This window comes from Diachasma alloeum, unplaced genomic scaffold, assembly GCF_001412515.2.
Source record: "Diachasma alloeum isolate Michigan unplaced genomic scaffold, Dall2.0 Dall_scaffold_00288, whole genome shotgun sequence".
NCBI classification, from domain to species: Eukaryota; Metazoa; Arthropoda; class Insecta; order Hymenoptera; family Braconidae; genus Diachasma; species Diachasma alloeum.
In genome coordinates this window covers 803395-823486 of record NW_021680427.1, presented here as the reverse complement: position 1 = coordinate 823486, position 20092 = coordinate 803395, and the positions used below count along the sequence as shown (strand labels likewise).

Genomic DNA, 20092 nt, shown 5'->3' with positions numbered 1-20092 from the left:
CCGGTTGTCCCCCCCCCCGCCGTTCCCTAATCGACATCGGTCAGTGTCACAAAGCATCTGACAATTTTTTTTTCCTTCCCTTTTATTTCGCCCGTCTCTTTGCGCATTATTCCCCCTTTATTCCTCCTATTTGTGATTCTTTGGGGACTTAATTGTTCATGTGCCCTTTACGAAACATTTCATGTACGTAAATTGTAGGATGATGATCGCGTGCAGAGGTGATGGTGGCGGACGGCAGGCGGTGGCAAGTCGACCGGTGACGATGGGGCGGCAAAACATCAAAGGCCCCCGAGGCCCATAAGCCGAGGCAAAAGTTGCCTTTCTTCCTCCTTCGGTTGGCACGCACACGATGAGCCCCGATGGGCTTGACTCCTCTCTGTAATGTTGAGAATTGACGGCTCAATATGCAATAACGTTTAATATTTTCCACGCTCATCAGCCGCGGGGAGTTTTTTTCAATGTTTATTAAATACAGTTTTTACGGTTTGATCGGGTGTCAAAGGAGACGGCGCCATCCTTTTTATTTTGTTCTTTGCAACGTTATCTTCGGGGAGATAAGTTAATGCGTGTTTACTGATGGCTCGAGGTAATCAAAGACATTTGATTCGGCTTTTCGGTGTATAAGTTCAATGTCTCGGGGGGTTTACTTCCGTTGTTAATTAATATAAAAAATGACGGATTACATACCAAAATTCCCACTCACGATATGCTCAGTATGATGAAAGACTAAAAAAAGTTGTAAGAGTGTGGAAATGTCGACATTCTAGAGGAGCTACGCCGAATTGACTATAATGTTGTAAATTAAATGAATTAAACGTTGCAATCAATAATATCAGTTGTATGGGAATTATAGACGGGCGGATTATGAGCACGAGGAATTATTGTGCGAGGGAATTCTGACAGAAAGGAATAATAACAACGGGAATTTTGACCGGGGAATTTTGACGTGGGAATTTTGGCCTGTCACCAAATTACGAGGTGCGGTTTTTTTGGTTCCGAATGGAAGTTTTGTTATGGTTCATTTTGACGATCTTCCAATTTTGCCTGGAAATGACGTAGTGTCATAAAACGTGAGGATTTGATGTTTTTAGAAAATGTGGGCGAATTTGTCGAAAATTTTGGAGAAATCTTTACAGAAAAGGGAGTAAAGTTGAAGCTAAAAATCTGAAATTTCGTCACATAATTGATATTACTTTGGAGCACTTCTGGGCGCAATTTCAGCTCAACCGGTCAAGTAGTTTTCGAGATACAGCAATTTCTCAAAAATCTTTTTTCCTCAATATCTCGAAAACTAGGTGACTGAATTGAGTTTTTTTGACGTCAAAATATTCCTTGTGATGGTATCTATCAAATCAAATCACAATATTGCTTTGGAACTAGGGACAGTTTGGTAATAATTTAGATTTTTCGTTTTTGTGATAAAATCGTTCTGAACACGATAACTCTCGAAAAAATTTAGATACGATGATAAAGCTGAAGCTAGCGAGAGATTCGACAGCAGAAGATTTGTCTCAGGCGAATCTAGGGGTGTACAAATCAGTAGCGAAGTGGTAAAAGGAGATAAGTCAATTTTGATTCAATCAATATCTCACAATCTAAGGGAGATAGCGAAATTTTTGTTATGACTTTTTTTGTGGAGCCGATGGAGTGCTACAACAAATGTAATTACGAAAATTTCGCTATCTCCCATAGATTACAAGATATTGATTGAAAACTGGTTAATAGTCAAAATTGACTTATCTCCTTTTACCACTTCGCTACTGAAATGTTTTTAAGGGGAGTTTTTAAAGTCGTGGGTTATTGGAGTGAGACTTTTCATACGTTGAAGATCGATTATATAGATCTCAAAACGAATAATTAGTGCAAAAAAATTTTTTTTTTATTGTTCGTTTGCCCGAAAACGCTACAAAATTGAACTGTAAAATATTTTTTTTTTTCAAAATTTTTGTAAAAATGTGTGGAACAACAATTACGAGCCAGTTTTTTGGAATTCGATTCCTACATAGTTGATTTCGGTTTTTTTCATATAACAAAAACCGCTATTTGTGAAAAAAAATACAAAGATAGTATATTTCGTAACGAGTGCAAAAAAGTATTTTTTGGCGAGTGGGAGGTTTATATCACGAGCCGAAGGCGAGTGATATAATCTCACGAGCTAAAAAACATTTTTTCACGAGTTACGAACAATATTTTTCATCACAATGTGGCGGAAATTGGACTTTAAGGCACGCGGAGCGTGCCGAAAAGTTGACTTTTCGTCACAGCGTGATGAAAAAGCAAATTTAGTCATGTAAGAGGCGAATTAGAAAAACAAAACTAGCTCACAATTGGTATTCCGCATATTTTTCCGACAATTTAAAAAAAAAATTTCTCGCAGCTCAAAAATTGGAGGCCCTGGACTGTTTTTGACATTTTAAGCGTTTTCGGGCAAACGAACAAAAGAACAAAAGAAAAAAAATTTTTTCGCACTAATTATTCGTTTTCAGATCTATATAATCGATCTTCAACGTATGAAAAGTCTCACTCCAATAACCCACGACTATTAAAACTCATAGTAGTTTCCCCTTCAGTAATGTACAAACTCTTTCGCACTTAAAAAACATTTGTATACATATATGATTATTTGACCCTCCAACACTTAAATATCCCCTCAATTGAATTTTCCACTGACGAATATTCTGCTAGTTTCAGCTTCATGATACGATGTTGAAATTTGGTGAGGATGTAGCTCTTATGATATTACAGGATGGGATTGTGGCTAGGCGAAATCCCACAAGTGGTTTGGAAGATATTCAACTTTATGTGAAAACCTGTTTTGTTCAATATCTCCCAAACTACTGGCCCGATTGATTTCATTTTTTTTCAAAATACTCGTCTTGCCGCCCCTGTCAAGATCAATCAAAATATGAAAAATAGCTCACACAAAGTTTTCGAGATATTCGCGTTTTTCTCATTTTTTCAATTGAAAGTTAATCTGGTGTTCCATAATACCCATAAAACTTGGAATAGAAACCTGTTATTCTGGTTACTAATTAGTATTATTGAGTCACATTTGTGTATGAAATTTTCTGTCAATCGATTCAATACATTCTGATATAGAGCAATTAGTCTTAAAATCTTTTTGTTTTCGAATGAAAGATTTATAATCGTTGATTTTGACGATCTTATAATTCTGTTGCGAAGTGTTAAACTAGGATTAGTGCAAAAATGGAACTTTTTTAGGAGAGTTGAAAAATTTGACATTCGAGAGAACTTTCGATTCAAGCAATGGAAAATTTTTCAACTTTTTGAAGCAAAAACGTTATTGAATAAATTTTTTGAAATTATCACTTATCCTAGTTTATCACTCCACTACATAATTTTGCCTGGAGATGACGTATAATGTCATGAAACGTGAAGATATGATCTTTTTAGAGACTGCGTGTATGTGTGTCCGGATGTGTGTGCGAATTTTTCGGAAAATTTTTATAAATCTCCACAGAAAATGAGTAAAGTTGAAGCTCAAAATCAGGGCTAGCCACATTCATAAATCATAATTACCGTTAAATTTTGAAGCTGTCATTTAATTAACATCACTCTTAAATTTTTAATTATTTCAGTAATCATCAATGTAAATATTCAAATTCTGAACTACTTTATTAATCAATAATTTAGGTAGGAAGATTTCCGATTACTTGGTCAGTCGGTAATCCCTTTTAAGAAATGAGAATTATTTACTTAATGGAAAATTCACAGTCCGATTTCACAGTCCGATTATCAAATATTTAATTCATCATCACTCGCAAATTTAAATTATTAACATCATACTATTTTCATATTTTGACGAGAATATTTAAACCTTTATCAATGTAAGCCGCAACTCCCTCTAATATTGATTAAATTTAAGATTGATGGCCGTCTCTGGTAAAAATCTGCAATTTTGTCTCACAATTACTATAACTTTGGAGCACTTCTGTGCTCAATATTCCATAATCCTATTTACTAAAGATGAACGAAACGTGAAGTTGTTTTATATCGAAATATCTCGAAACTGCCTGACCGCTAATCCTTAATTCTGATTGGTCAATATGTGACACGAAGGGCGCGTTTCGCAATCGACGTAGTAGCAGGAGCAGTACTGCAACCCTATCTAATTTTGCTTTACTGCAGCTACGGTAGTTGATTCCGAAACGCACCCGAAGTTATTCAAAAAAAAAACACGCGGCATTTTCAAATTCTTCAGTGACATAATTTCAAATTCTTCAGAGGTAAATTTTTTTTTCACGTCATATATATATAATATATATATATTTCACATGTATATATATTATCGGTGAAATTAATAAATTCTGTCCTTTTATGGAGACCGATTATTTTAAAAAATTGAAGATACTTAATTGAAAATGAAAAATTCTTTATAGATTCTTTTACTCTACTTCGCTATTTACTTCAATCATTAGTCGAATTCTCTTTGATTCATTATCAATATTTATAAGGTATTCATGAGAAAATGAAATTCAATGAATTCCATTTCTTAATTTCAACAAATGAATAGACCAGCGCGCGCGAGAGCGCGCGTATAGATCTTGTACGCGCAAAACTTCGAATAAACACCCGAGCTTCTGGCTACTAATAACGATTCTTGACTCACACTTGTGTCTAAAATATTGTCAATACCTCCTCACAGATCATCCAAAAATCTTTTCTTCTCAAATCCTCACATCGTCATTTCCTCGATTATTTTCACCTCTGGACTTACTCTCCACATGTTTTCTTTTTTTTTTATTTGCGTGATTGCTGGTGTCAAAAAAATTGTCTCGCCGTTTTTATTTTTCCGCGTCGGATGGACGTTCTTTTTTTTTTCTCCGAGGAAAAAAAACATTAACATCTCGTCGCCCGTTATACAGTACAGGACTAAAGGTATTGCCGGCAGTACTGTTGCAGCCTCCTCCTCTCTCTCTCCCTCTCTTTCTCTCTTCCTTTGCTTACTCTCTCAAGCCGAGGCTTACTACGGAGCTTGACCAAGCGAGGCGTTCCGAAAACCTGTAATTACGGGCCCGGCAAACATCAAGCGATGCCGCCGCCGTACCAGCCGCCATAGTCCGTATACTTGCTTTTTATTTTCCGCTTCTTTTCTCTTCTTTTCCCCGAGCCCCCCCCCCCCCCCCCCCCCCCCCCCCCCCCCCCCCCCCCCCCCCCCCCCCCCCCCCCCCCCCCCCCCCCCCCCCCCCCCCCCCCCCCCCCCNTCCCTCCCACTCCCAGCTGCGCCCCCGACGGTTTTCACTGACACTGGGCTTGGATACCCGTGCAAGTCGGTTTGGTTTTGTTAGGATCTCAATATCACCGTCTCACTTACTCTGCTTGGGTCTGTTGTGGAGAGGGGCAGCAGAGAGAGGGAGGGGGGGGGATGCAGTTTACCTGCGTGTGCATAGACGTGCAGTCATTTCACCTCCTCTCCCCTCCTACCTTCTGCATCTCCACCCCTTACTAAAAACCCCGCCACAAATTACATTAAACGTTATACGTGGTTAGACTACTCTTTTTAACAATCTCCATCAAAGCCACGTCGCCCTTTATTTTCCCTGTGAATTAAATAAATTAAAATGTTAGGATTTTTTAGTCCCAACGGTGATGAAATAACTTTTCCACAATTACGGTGAATTAATTTTTGTACCTTTGATCGTTTAATTGTTACTGTGATTAGTAGATGCGTAAATTATTTGGATTTAATGGTGAGGGAGTTTAGTCTGATTCAGTCTGATGGGAGGGGATTTTAATCTGAGGTCAGTTGCATGTCTTTTTTGTATTTGATTTTGGAATTTTTGGGGGAGTGATGTTCACACTCGAATGATAATTAGTGGCTAAAGTTGTTGATCACGATACACTGAGAGAAAAAATATATTTTTGTCAAATATCCATTTACTTGAGAGAAGTATTTATTTTTTCAGTACTTTATTTCTCCAGTCGAGGTATTCTCAGGCACTCCTCATTAGGTTTCAATTATTAAAATTATATTGCTCTAGAAGATGATCATGTTAGTTATGACCTTGAGTGAACTCCCGCAATAATTATCAACAGTAAAAAATTAGTGGGAATTCTTTCTCCAGAAAATAAGAAATTTAGGAAAAATGAATAATCATTGGAGGTGCTCATCCAAGGTCATGGACAACATAGTCACCCTTCAGAGCATTATGATTGTCATAATTAAAACGTGACCAGGCTCGCCCGGGAATGCCCCGATTGCAGAAATACGAATTCGAAAAAATAAATGCTTCTCTCACGTAAATGAACATTTGGCGAAAATAATTTTTTTTACTCAGTCTATTGTTAGATATTTGCAATTTAAGGTGTATCCCAAGACAATACTAATTAGCCGAAAACTGACCAATAGTCGAAATCGACTTGAACCGTTTTACCGCTTCGCTACTGAAGTAATCTTTAATTTAATGGAATTAAAAAATTGAATTTATTTAATTAGATTTCACTGAATTTAAGATTGAATGGGCTATCAATTTCTACTTTATGTGCGAGAGTCGAACTTTTTCGTGTTGAACAAATACGGAAGTGTCAATGATAACTTGAATTTCTAAAGATTTCGAAATTTGAAAGAAACTAATTTTGAAATGGCCTAATTTTTCACACTTTCTAAGCATTTTCATTATCGAATCAGATCGAAATGCAAATGCCCGTAGTATTTTTATGAGATTGACTCATCGCTCGGTAAATGAATCTATCGAAATTACATATGAGTTCGTTGCCGTTGAATATTTCAACTAATTTTATTTGAAATTGCAATTTTCTCATCGATTATGGCATTCGTACATTATTAATGACAATCCATCCTTTCACTTTCAACTGATCACTCATCGACATTCCAGAAATAAGTGGATTCAATCATCAGTGCAGGGAGTTGGAATAATTTTTGCAGTAACATTAATGAAAGATCCATCATTTCGTCGACAATATGACCTATTACACAATGGAGTCCTTTCTTTTTTTTGACACATTTGAAATTGAGCATTAAGACCGCGTCTACAGGAATTGTGATCCTTAAGGAGAAACGGAACCCCTTCGTCTATATGAACGTTTAGAATTGTGTTTTCTCCTGGAACTATTATTTTTCATTTATGAAACTACTTCATTGATTCAACAATACAATCATCGAGTCGATAAAGTAGTTTCATAGGGGAGGGTCAAGCAAAATGATGAGACGTATTGAGATCTTTTCCAATTGTCAATATCTTCACTTATGAATGAAGATATTGACAAGTAGAGGAGATCACGAAACAGTCCATTTTGCCCGAATCTTCCCTAGAAAAAATTAATAATTGTAGGAAAAAATACAATTCTAAAAGTTCATATATCGTTTCCCCTTAAGGGGAGACTACTGAGTTTTAAAAGTCGTGGGTTATTGGAGTGAGATTTTTCATACGTTGAAGATCGATTATATAGATCTGAAAACGAATAATTAGTGCGAAGAAAATTTTTTTTATTGTTCGTTTGCCCGAAAAGGGAATTCTTAAATTCAGCGACGATAAATCCTATTTACTAAAGATGAACGAAACGTGAAGTTGTTTTATATCGAAATATCTCGAAACTGCCTGACCGCTAATCCTTAAATCTGATTGGTCAATATGTGACACGAAGTTATTCACAAAAAAAACACGCGGCATTTTCAAATTCTTCAGTGACATAATTTTAAATTCTTCAGAGGTAAATTTTTTTTTCACGTCATATATATATAATATATATATTTCATATGTATATATATTATCGGTGAAATTAATAAAGTCTGTCCTTTTATGGAGACCGATTATTTTAAAAAATTGAAGATAATCAATTGAAAATGAAAAATTCTTTATAGATTCTTTTACTCCACTTCGCTATTCACTTCAATCATTAGTCGAATTCTCTTTGATTCATTATCAATATTTATAAGGTATTCATGAGAAAATGAAATTCAATGAATTCCATTTCTTCATTTCAACAAATGAATAGATCAGCGCGCGCGAGAGCGCGCGCATAGATCTTGTATTATAAAAATTGCTCACAACCAACTGCCAATGACCTACACCACATGTTAACAAGCTGTTCTAAATTTTCTGAAGAAAGAAAATATTTTACGAGCAAAACACAACTAAACTTCTCTAATTCTAGTACACTCAGATTTTTCCTAAACGCTGTGAATCCAAAAGATTTTTTTGCACTACACAACTTCCTAACTAAAATTATCAAACATGAAACAAATAATTGAGATGTATCCAAATTTAATTTTTATGATGTTAACATCTTGAAATGGTTGAATATTACAAGTATTACTATAAAACTAGCCCGCAAGACAAAATAATTAATTATGTACTCGAAAAGCAATAAATTAAGCTCAATGCTCGACTCTCCTTTGTACAAGACTATGTAATGTCTCAAGCAATGAATAAACTGAATCTGAATCAGTCCAGTGCCTCCAATTTTTGAGCTACAAAAGATTTTTTTTTTCACAATTTTCGGAATAATGTGTGGAGCAACAAATACGAGCCAGTTTTTTGGAATTCGACTTCTACACAGCTGATTTCGGTTTTTTTCATGTAAAAAAAATCACTATTTGTGTAAAAAAATACAAAGAAGCAAATTTAGCCATGTAAGAGGCGAATTAAAAAAAATAGCTCGTAATTGTTATTCCAGCCCGGTGGCTTGGCGCAGTGGGTAAGTTCGTTGCCTTACGTGCGAAAGGTTCCGAGTTCAAAACTCGGCCGGGTAGAATGGTGATATCTAAGCATTTAAAGTCTTTGATCATCATCGCAGCATACCCTAACCGGGTCGAAGCGATGTAAAATAAGGATAAAAAAAAATTGTTATTCCACATATTTTTCTGAAAATTTTGAAAAAAAAACCCTTCGTAGCTCAAAAATTGGAGGCCCTGGACTGTTTTTGACATTTTAAGCGTTTTCGGGCAAACGAACAATAAACAAATTTTTTTTTGCACTGATTATTCGTTTTCAGATCTATATAATCGATCTTCAACGTATGAAACGTCTCACTCCAATAACCCACGACTTTTAAAACTCACTAGATCTGTGCGCGCGCTCATCTTTTTGTTGTGAAAATGAAAAAATTGAATTTATTAAACTTCATATACTCATAGATGTTTTATAAATATTGATAACGACTTAAAGAGAATTAAGAGAATGAAGAGTGAAGCATCAATGAATAATTTTCAATCTTCGATTAATTCTTTTTTTTTTACATTTTAAAATTATCTGATTAAAATCTGTAATTGTTGAAAAACCAGGGGAGGGTTATGAATTGATTTCCTAGAAAACTGAAAAAATTTATTGAATTCTTCGGAAAATTTTACAGTTTTCCAGATAACCGTAGATCACAGATTTTTCTCGAATTATTTGGGAAGTGAAGAAGAATTTGTGAGTTAAAAAAATTTAGAAATACTGTTTTTTTTCTCATGATCAACAATTAGGCAATTTAGATATGTTTTGATATAAAAATCAACTTCACACATGAAAAAATGAAAAATATGACGCAGACAAAATTTTTGCCATCTGAAGAATTTGAAAATCCCGGGGATTTTTTTCAGCGACTACTTCACGTGACTCATTGACCAATTCGAATTGAGGATTAGCGGTCAGGCAGTTTCGAGATATTTCGATATAAAACAACTTCACGTTTCTTTTATCTTTAGTAAATAGGATAGGATCTCCCCTTAAGGGGTGACAGAATACCCTTAATTTTCCAAATTTTTGAACAAATTTTCTGCTGAAAGTTATCAATATTTTCAAAAATCGAAGCATATTAATCTCCAGGAGGTGATTATGTGATGAAGATCGATGTGCTTTGGGTTCAAAAAATATTAATAATTTTGAGCAGGAAATTTGTTTAAAAATGTCGAGAAAACGATGGCCTTCTGTTACCCCTTAAGGGGTGACCGCAGTGAAATTTGAAAGTTGCAGAGGATTGTCCCTACCATGCTGATGATTTTAGTACTCATTTTTTATACTCAAATGAGAAAAACTCGACTTTTTATTTTTTTTCTTGATGATACGTGGCTATTTTAAAATCTTTAAAATAGTCCCCTTACTAGGCTTTTTAATCCGTCGTTAGGCGCGCGCGAGATTTTCTCTTACGCAACGCTAGTCAACCTATCGGACGTCTCTGCAGTGCGAGTGAAATACTAAAAAGAGCGTGCCTATTGACGGGTTAATGGATTGACTTGAATTTTGGTTACCGCATACATAATGTAGTGACACAAATAAAAATGTGAGTTTTTTTGAAAATTCCAATTTTTCAATTTTTTTGATTTTTTAGTTTATTTTGCTCTGAATGGATAGAGACAATAAAAGTGTAGTATGAAGCCAACTGAAGGCCATGACATTAATAAACTACGTTTTTTTTTAAATTTTTGATCATTCATTTTACAGAACTGCCATACTAGTGATAAAAAAAAATAAAAATAAAATTTTAGTTCATTGGTGTGTCATAGCATTCAATTTGCACTACACTAAAATAGGATTGTCTCTACCAATTCTAAGAAAAAAAAATAGAAAAATTGGGATTTTTTTTTAAACTCATATTTTTTTCTGTTAATTCATTGTGTGTGGAAACCAAAATTCAAGTCAATCCATCAAAAATTCTGGTAATGCGACTATTTTAAAAATTTTATGCTTGTGCATCATTAGAAAAAATTGAAACTTGATTTTGTTTTATTTTTCGAGTATAAAAAATAAGTATCAAAGTCATTTACATGATAGATGCTTGCAACTTTCAAATTTCATCGCGATTTCCCCTTCAAATCTAATGGAACAATATACTTATTCAATTTATATAATTGAAGATACTTCAAATTGGCTGAAGGCCCCCGGGCGATAGTCCGTTGCAAGTTCCTTGGAACTATAAAAAAAAAAAAATTCTGAAAAAAATGAGAAATATATTGCAATTTAATGGAATTTAGTAATTCTACTAAATTGAAATGTACTTAATGACATTACTAATTCAATCTAGTAGAATGAAACTCGTAAATGTTCAATTTGTTACGTGCGACTTGACAGGAATAATTCCAGCATGAAATTTAAGAAAACCAGAATTCATCAATAAGCATCTTGTGTCTTTCTCGAATTGCACATACATGAAGTGCGCATCATAAATTAAACATTTACAAGTTTGAATCGTACAATACGGAATTCAGATTACTCAACGTGTAATAAACCTCAGTCTGAGAGTCTCTAGATTTACGGACACACTGAGAAAAATTTCAATGGTAATTTTGACTACAAGGGAATTATCAAAGAAATTATATTGACAGTAACAATAAACTTTGTAGATTAAACTAGGATTCATCGTTCGATTTCGTTTCAACTATTCAATAATCACAGACAAAAACTGAATCCTTCAATTACAGAAAAACAATTCAGTAGTGAAGTGGTAAAGCGGTTTAAGTCGACTCATCTCCCACTTGAGTTTTTCAAGGATATTTCCGAATCTAAGAGGGATAGGGAAATTTTCATAATCACATTTGCTGTAGCTCTCAATCGGGTCTACAAAAAAGGTTATGACAAAAATTTTGCTATCTTTCTTAGATTCCGAGCTATTCATTGAAAACTGGCCAATAGTCAAAGTTGACTTGTACCGTTTTACCACTCCGCTACTGAATTATTTCGACACTGTTTGTTATTAAGTCGCCGATATGATATCAATCTTGTAACTTAAGGACAAAATATTTCTTGATAAACTTTTCTTCTATATGAGATATTTTCATCCTAAAAAAGCCCCGTCTCGTGTGAATCATCCGCCTCTTGAGCCGAATACTTCGTTGTTCTCAAAAGCAGAGCAATTATTCATGTTTGAGACTTTCAAATTCTAATCAAACAATTTTTTATTTTTTTATTTTCAACTAGCAATTTTCTTGGCTCAAACAAGACTTCTTTGAGACCTTGTTTGTTTTTTTCTCAGTGCAGGTTCATCACAAAAGGAAAGGATCGTCCTTTCATGGGGAAAAAATATCCTATTTCACTTGTCCAATCCAATGAATCATTAACATTTCAAATTTCGAAGTTTCCATTTTGCCCCACTCAACCCTAATTTTGTCGAAAAATTGCACCTTTCGTTTTCAATTTCCATCACAGATCGGCATCAATCATTACTTTTAGTAATATTCTGATAAGTTGCACCTTATAGTAATTTAAATTTATTTATCGTAATTGAAATGCGAAAATTAATAGGGGAGGTTGGGGTAAAACGGACACTTGACTTTTTAAAAATGTTAATGAGCGGTTGAAATGTTGATAAAATTTAATTTTTTCTTAAAACAAAGAACAATGCTTTCCCTTCGCGACGAGCCTAAATTGAGCTCAACTGATAGATTGTTTCTAACTTATAAATAATTTTTAAAAAGTCTGAAGTGTCCATTTTACCCCACCCTCCCATATAATAATTGGTAATTCAATTTCTCAATTATTGGTTGATAAAATAATTCGGAATTTGAAATTTAAATTCAGTAGCGAAGTGGTAAAACGGTTTAAGTAGACTTATCTCCCAGTTTGGTTTTTGAGGAATATTTCCGAATCTAAGGCAGATAGCGAAATTTTCATAATTACATTTGTTGTAGCTCTCAATCGGCTGTACAAAAAAGGTTATAACAAAAATTTTCCATCTCCCCTAGATTGCGAGATATTCATTGAAAACTGACCAATCGTCAAAATTGACCTAAACCGTTTTATCACTTCGCCACTGAATTGATGTTTATGTATAAAATAACAAAATTGGTGAGTAATATTACCAATTGACTTATTCCAAATTTAACTGTAACTCAAAATTTCAATTATACCGATGCCTGATTTCCATCCCCTCGTAAAAAAAAGACAATTCCCACGTTGCCATATTCAGTCGAACGATGGCAGAGTGCACATTGGTCGGTAAAACGGAAAACTGTCCGATAAGTCATAAAAATGTATTGCCAGTATGGTGTGCAGATCGAGGGATTGAAATGTCTGTGAAAAGAGTCTGCACGAAGATACCGTCCAGTTTCACTGGAGTTTGTGTTATCGGCTGCACTAGTTACCCCCTTGGCTGGTGAAAAAAAAATTTTGTGAGCGCGTCCTTATTGAGGAGTGGATTCGAATCAACCGATGTTGCCGTAAGCTGTTGCATCCATGCATATTTAACCGACCGAACAGAACAGCCACCATAAACACAGTACAGTTTACATTTCCATTTTTATTTCACATTTGACGTTTCCACTGACACTTTCCCTGCATTCATCCCCCTAATCTCCACCCCCTCTTCATAATTAATCATTAAATAGTCAAGCCTTTTAAATATTTACACTGACGCTTTCGTGTCTCGTGTTTTGGGGTTCGGTTCATTGTTTTGTTTATTCACCACTGACTTGCTCATTGTTTACCACTTGTTTTTCAGTGAAATCACATCCTCACACTGTCATATTCAATCTCCAGATGATCTAACCTCATAACGTACGTCTGCTCCAAACCATTTCGCTCATTTCTGCCTCGATTTCCCCAAGAAAAATTGCGATAAAAATGTTTAAACAGTTGTCATCACCACAACCAAAGCTACAAATGACAAAATCCATTCAATAAACATTGAGAGATCCAATCTCATCACATGTCAAGCCAGCTTTTAGGTTAAGCCCAGCACCCCCCAATTTTCATTGAAACCCTCTCCTAAATAACAAACTATTTGTTATTAATTAATCATTCTGATCGAGAATCCTTCTAACCCCTCCAACGCACCATTCTCCCCCCAATTTCCAAGGATTATCAATGAATTCAGCTGAATAGGGAAGAAATAGCACCAGAATACCCAAAGATTTGTTGTTAAATCCCCCTAAAAACACCAGCAGTCGAGTGTAATAAAAAATCCTCGACTTCTGTAATCTAGACGAAGTACAACAGTGGTTTACTAATCGATCAGACGGGATTGTTGGATTCTCCCTCTGTGGACGACCATTTGGCTCTCAACAGAGTGCTTCTGCGTGAATCATACCAGGATGCTGGCCAGGCTCAGTTTGATTCCAACCGTTCAACTGATAGTTTCGGTATCGCACATCACCATTAGGTCCTGAAAAATCAATCGTCAATTTTCCAAACGCGTTGGGCTATTTTATAAATAATTATTCATAGTCAGGGTCCTTTGGGTCCACTGGATCCTTGCGCTGAAGAAGATTAGTCTCAATTTAGTCTCATTTAGGATTAATAATACGAGTAATTGTCCTAGTGAAGAGAAACCTACATAAGAGAAATCATTCATCATGGTACGTAGGAATCGTTGATATTGCTCTGGGGAACAGGTACAGATTTTTCAATTCCACTCTGTTCCATCCAAGTGGATATGATTGAATATGACAGGCATTCTGTTTAACTAATGGAATCATAATTCCAGGGATCATATTTCCAAGTTTCCATTCATAAACTCCCATTGTTTTATCCACTGTACTTGTCCTTCATTGTTCCTGCCTTATGCTCTCCAATCGTACTCCAGCTTTGATTCAATTTTTTTTCTCATTCAGCATGTATGTTGATTCTTTCTGTTGCTTTTTTTTTCTATTTTGAAAATGAGGTTGTTGAGGGGTTGATGAGCGTGAGATGCAACAGTGTCGATGCAACAGTACTCCACTTGTTTCAGAAAAAAACCTCGAGTATTTCTCTAATCTACAACCTGTAGCATGTTTAGAATATTCTTTAGAAAATGTTGGAGGTGTTTTTGCAATTTTTCCCCGGTTTTTTCAAGTCATTGGGCTGGTTTTTCTGCTGGGGGGAGTCTCCCCCCGCAGTTATGAGCACGAAATTCAATAGATTATGCCTCAATATTTTTGACGATCAATACAAGACAAAGACCTGAGAAGCATTCTCTGTACACCAATGGGAATACATCGAAGATGAATCTTGCTGCGCAGTATAAAAACCATTAATGCTGCACCCATTGTACAGTAGTATGGGAGGAATAGGGTAGAACCTACCCCAGTTATTTTTAAGAAATATTGTGGGGTTGAGCATATTTATAATTGGTTATGATTCATACTCATAACCCATAGAATTCATATGAAATACTCGAGGGCCTTTTGTTATAACGTACCATGTACCAATCCAAATCTGTTGCTGCGCAGTAACAGGGATCGATAACCATTTTAAAAGCCAGACTGGCATGAAACATCGCAGAGGGGTGCATTCCCACTCGAAATCAATCCATCCATTGTCTAAACACTGAATCCAAAGTTTTGAAAAAATTGGATTATTATTTTTTTAAATAATCCAACTTTTCAACAATTAGCAGAGGCTCTCTGAATGGGGGATTCCCAGATGTGTGTGAATGGAGTTTGATGATGAAAATTTTTCTGCTTTCAGATTTGGACTAGCCATGTCCACTAGGAAGCGAAGGGGATTAAAATCTAGTATAAAAGTACATATAGTAATTAATAGCTATGACAGATAGGATGAGTGGAAGTCGGAGGAGTGAAGCACGTTGCTTCAATGAGAACTCTCCAAGGCCTCCAGTGCCCGGTAAGACATTTTTTTGGATTTGTTGGGGGAAAATTTGATTGGTAGCATGGGACGAATGACTGAAGGACATTATGAACACTCGGTTCGACGGACTTTGGGCGTAAATGTTGATGTTCTTGATGGATTTGTTGGTGCCTCTGTACTTTGCGCTACGCGACGCCGTCTGGCGGGAGTTTTTGAATCACTGGGGACGCGCGTTGGCCACGCGTGCTCAGTTTGTTTGAATCTCTCGGCGGTACACTTTAACACCGGCACAGCATTTTTCCGAGTGTGATTTATTGCACAGAATTCACATTTGCCGCGATTTTTTTGACACGTGTTTTGCGCTGGGAGCTTGTCTCGAGACGGCGATTAGACAAAGATTTTGAAAGGAGAAAAATGGAAAAATATTGATAATTGAGGGAGTTATGAGTTTTTGAAAATGGCAGTTTTTGTTCAAATTTTTTTTTTCCAAATTAGCGTTCGTGTTTCTGCGCGGTTTCAAGCTATCAAATAGCCCTTTGGCGCACTCAAAGAATATGAAAAACCCTTCGGAATGAAATGTCATGGACAGCATTATCTTCAGTTTAACGGGATTTATACGAGAAAACGTTTTTTTTTTCAATCGTAAAAAAAATTCAACATTTTTAAGTTCGAATTATAAAATGTGTAATTGGAATGGTACATTATTTCAATTTAGTAGAATTCAATATGTATATGGGGAGATCCACGCCAAATCAACAGCCCAAAAAAGTCAATTCTGAGAAAACTCGGTCTATTATATGAAAATGATTTTTTTGTGAATTTTTCTTGCACTAAATTTCGTTAAAAATTGAAAAGAAATTAATTAAAATGTGGGAATTATAATCACTGCAGAGAAGCTGTGAATGCAGATAATTTTGTAAAAAAAATTATGTATCGGTATTAAAAGCTGGGGTGTAAAATTCGGGCGATGGTCTATTATATGAAAATGATTTTTTGTGCATTTTTCTTGCACTAAATTTCGTTAAAAATTGAAAAAAAAAAATTTAATGTGGGAATTACAATCACTGCAGAGAAGCTGTGAATGCAGATAATTTTGTAAAGAAAATGATGTATCGGTGTTAAAAGCTGGGGTGTAAAATTAGGGTTTCATGAGAATTATCAAGATCGCGATTCCTTGTGCAGGAGAAGAAACGGGAGGATACAATATTGGAAGAATACCTCCCCAGAGTCCTGCTCTAACACCTAGACGCTCGTTACTGGGTCGCACGTCCAGTGGTACCTGCGATGCTTCAGCGCCGATGGGATTCGAACCCGAGGGCTGTTGCGACTCGTCAATTATGGAGAGCAATTCACCACCCGCTTGTCTCAGATGGGCAACGAATCTCAATTCGTTGCTGCAGGACAGGGAGGGACTGCAGTTGTTTAGGAAGTATTTGGAACAGGAGGGCACGTCACACGCCAATCCACTCGATTTTTATTTCGCCTGCGAGGGACTCAATCAGGAGCATGATAAGGATAAAGTCCATCAGTTGATTAAGGCTATTAATAGACGGTGAGTTTGGATAAGATTTAATTGAGGGGGTGATGGGGAAAAATCAACACTTTTCACTGTTTTTTCACTATTCATAATTTTGACATTAATTTGTCAATTGAACGCAATCTAGAGTTTCTACAAAGGGGCCGAATTTTATTGTCCGTGGGACAAGAATTATTTCATTTCATGAGCTTTCAGTGAATATCTCGCAATCTAAGGGAGATACCAAAACTTTTGTTAAAACTTTTTTTGTAGCCCTCAAATCACTCTGTAAAAAAGGTCATAATGAAAATTTCGTTATCTCCCTCAGATTCGGAGGTATTCCTCAAAAACTCAGCTGAGACCTAAATCGAGTTGAACCATTTCACGGCTTCACTATTGAAATACTACTAATTGGTGCAGTGCAAGAAGTTGGAGTCCTTTATCCATTATTTTTTCGTTAAAATCCTTTGCTTGTAATTTCACATCAAAGCGGTCCTTTAAACCCAATTTGACCCTATACTACCGAACATTTTGTAATTATTTTATTGCCCAAACTTTGAACGTCCAACTTTGATTCTCCTTTAAAAAAAAAAAATATTTGCAAAACTTGAAAGAAAAAGAAATCATAAATCGGAAATTTAAACTGTTAATACTATATTATTTTTAAATTTTGATGAGTATATTTAAACATTTATCATTGTAATTCGCAAGACTTTCTAATGTTCAAGAAATTTAATATTGATGGACATCCCCGTTCTGAACATCTGAACAATCTTTTTCAAATCTAAAGAAATCCTTTAGAAAAATTCTGATGCTAGCACGGGAAAATCTCTATAAGTTTTATAGGAAATAACCAGAAATTTTATTTAACCAGTAGGGGAGGGTGGGGTAAAAGGGACACTTTAGACTTTTTAAAAATTATTCATAACTCAGAAACAAATTTATCAATTGAGCTCAGGTTAGGCTCGTCACAAAGGGAAAGAATTGTTCCTAATATAGAGAAAAAAATATTAAATTTCATCAACATGTCAAGCCCTCCTTAACATTTGAAAAAAAGTCACAAGTGTCCGTTTTGCCCCAACCTCCCCTATTAGAATTTTTTAGAGCTGCTAAATTACGATATTTTTCAGTAATTAAAAATCTTCTCAAGGAGTTCTGCCCTCAATTCATTCACAATTAATGAGACGGGAATTTTTAAAGGAAAAACTAAATTTGAAATTGTCACAGAAACTGAATTCCAATCCACTTTTTCCAGATTTCTTCAAAAGACACAATTGGCCATCCCCGAGCACATACGAAAAGAGGCGAGTCGTCGTGTGAAGGAGGGAAGAGCTGACAAAACAGTATTCGATGCTGTGCAGCACGAGGTCGAGCGTGTTATCAAGGAGACAATTTATCCAAATTTTCTGAGTTCTGAAATTTATTTGGGATATGTATCTGCATGTCAAAATGCCGATTCAGCTGGATGTCCAAGCTCCAGCTCGAGTCGGGAGATGTCGTTATCGTGTGGTCCAGCTTTACTGCCAACGCTGCATGAGGATGCTGAATTTTTCGCTGGACATTATTCCCATTCGGCGTGTGAAACACCGGGTGAATTAAGACTGACTAGGGATGTCCTTATGAGGACACAACAGACAAGAGCTATGGATCTGAGGCCTAAAACTGAGGCACTTGCTGGGTGAGTTTAAATTTTTTTCTCCCTGTTTATTTTTATTGTTTAGAATTTGCATTTTGCATTAGTCACTTTTGCTCGTATCTTAAATGTAGTTTTTCATTATTATGGATTGATTATTATTATTATCATTATTATTGAGTAATTTTATTTTGATTGTTCATTTGATGATGAATTAACAGTGGAGTGTTTGTTGCAATGCAAACTTTCCCAATTTCCCTGCGGAATTAAATTATTAATTATTATCTTTCATTATCTCATTCGTCGATACTACATAAATTTAAAGGCATATCAAATAGTCAACATGAAAAATATAACAGAAACATTTTACGGAAAATCAGTATTTCGAGTTTTTTAATTGATAAAAGTTTTCTTCATTATCAAATTCAATTTCACTTGAAGATTTTCAAAGTTAATAATAAATCCTGTCCTGTCATTACTGGAATAATAGTTTTTTTTTTCGTTTTTTTTATTTTATTTTATTGTTTTGCATTATTTTAATTGATTTTTTTTTTATTAATTAATTTGTTTTTTCTTTGGTGTTTTGTGTCGTTCCTTTGATTAGAATGTACTTGCACCCTACGACTAGTCCATACCATATGCGTTCCCGAGCACCCCTACAGTATTCGTCATACAATCCAGTATCGAGACAGGACTCGGAGCTGCAGAGCTTGAGCAGTGATGCCAGAACTGAGTCTGACAATTTGTCACTGACTGATAACTCAGTGTAAGTATATGCTCCATCGAATTATCCCTAATTTAGTGATTCAGGGCCAAGTTGGGGCTGAAGGATCGAGGTAAGTACGTGGATGAATCCCTTCTGGCACTTATTATTTTTTGCTGAATGGCACAAATGGAAGGATGAAATTTTATGGCAATCCTAATATTCGAATGCTCTTGTGACGATTTTCTCTTGAACCACTTGTTCCCAAGATAATTTGCAAATAACGCCCGGGTGTACTATCTTTCGAACGTTTTCTCGATGTTTTTGTTCATCTTTCGTCATCTGAAATTGTCAATTAAGTCCTGCACCATGCAGAAGTTTTGAAAAATTATGAATGAATAATAAAAAAAAAAGTAGAAAAAATTCTCAATTTTTTCAAAGAGCATTTTTAATTTATATTCAGAATAAGTTGAATAACGAGAAATTGAAAAATGTATCTGATTTACGGTGACAAATGGCGGCCTGTCATCCAACATCATGCAGGGGGAAGACTGATTTCGTAAATCTTTTCCCACACTGCACAGAGACATTTATTACGGAAAAGGCTCTTTGAAAAAAGTTGTAATATTTTGGAGAATTTTTTAATCATACTTTTATGACATAAAAATGGCAGATGACTACATACCACTGTTTTGAAAATTGAGATACCTAGCTGTCACTTCCCATGAGGAGTTAGTGTTTTGTTATCCACCATGGAAAATGACAGCTAATAGATA

General features: G+C 35.5%; 1 protein-coding gene across 3 annotated transcripts in view; it reads left to right on the top strand.

Annotated features, from left to right (window-relative positions):
• The window catches only part of LOC107038736 (axin), a 30250-nt gene that overhangs the window by 2282 nt on the left and 7876 nt on the right, over positions 1-20092 (top strand). Inside the window, exons 1-5 of one of the 3 annotated variants that reach the window (XM_015257991.2) lie at positions 13007-13117; positions 15345-15500; positions 16647-17016; positions 18236-18658; positions 19218-19379. In XM_015257991.2, coding sequence (XP_015113477.1) covers positions 15422-15500; positions 16647-17016; positions 18236-18658; positions 19218-19379 — 1034 coding nt within the window. In that variant the 5' untranslated portion in view covers positions 13007-13117; positions 15345-15421. Of the gene's footprint in view, positions 1-13006; positions 13118-15344; positions 15501-16646; positions 17017-18235; positions 18659-19217; positions 19380-20092 lie in introns of those variants that run through there. The other 2 variants (XM_015257990.1, XM_015257992.1) reach the window with 2 other exon arrangements.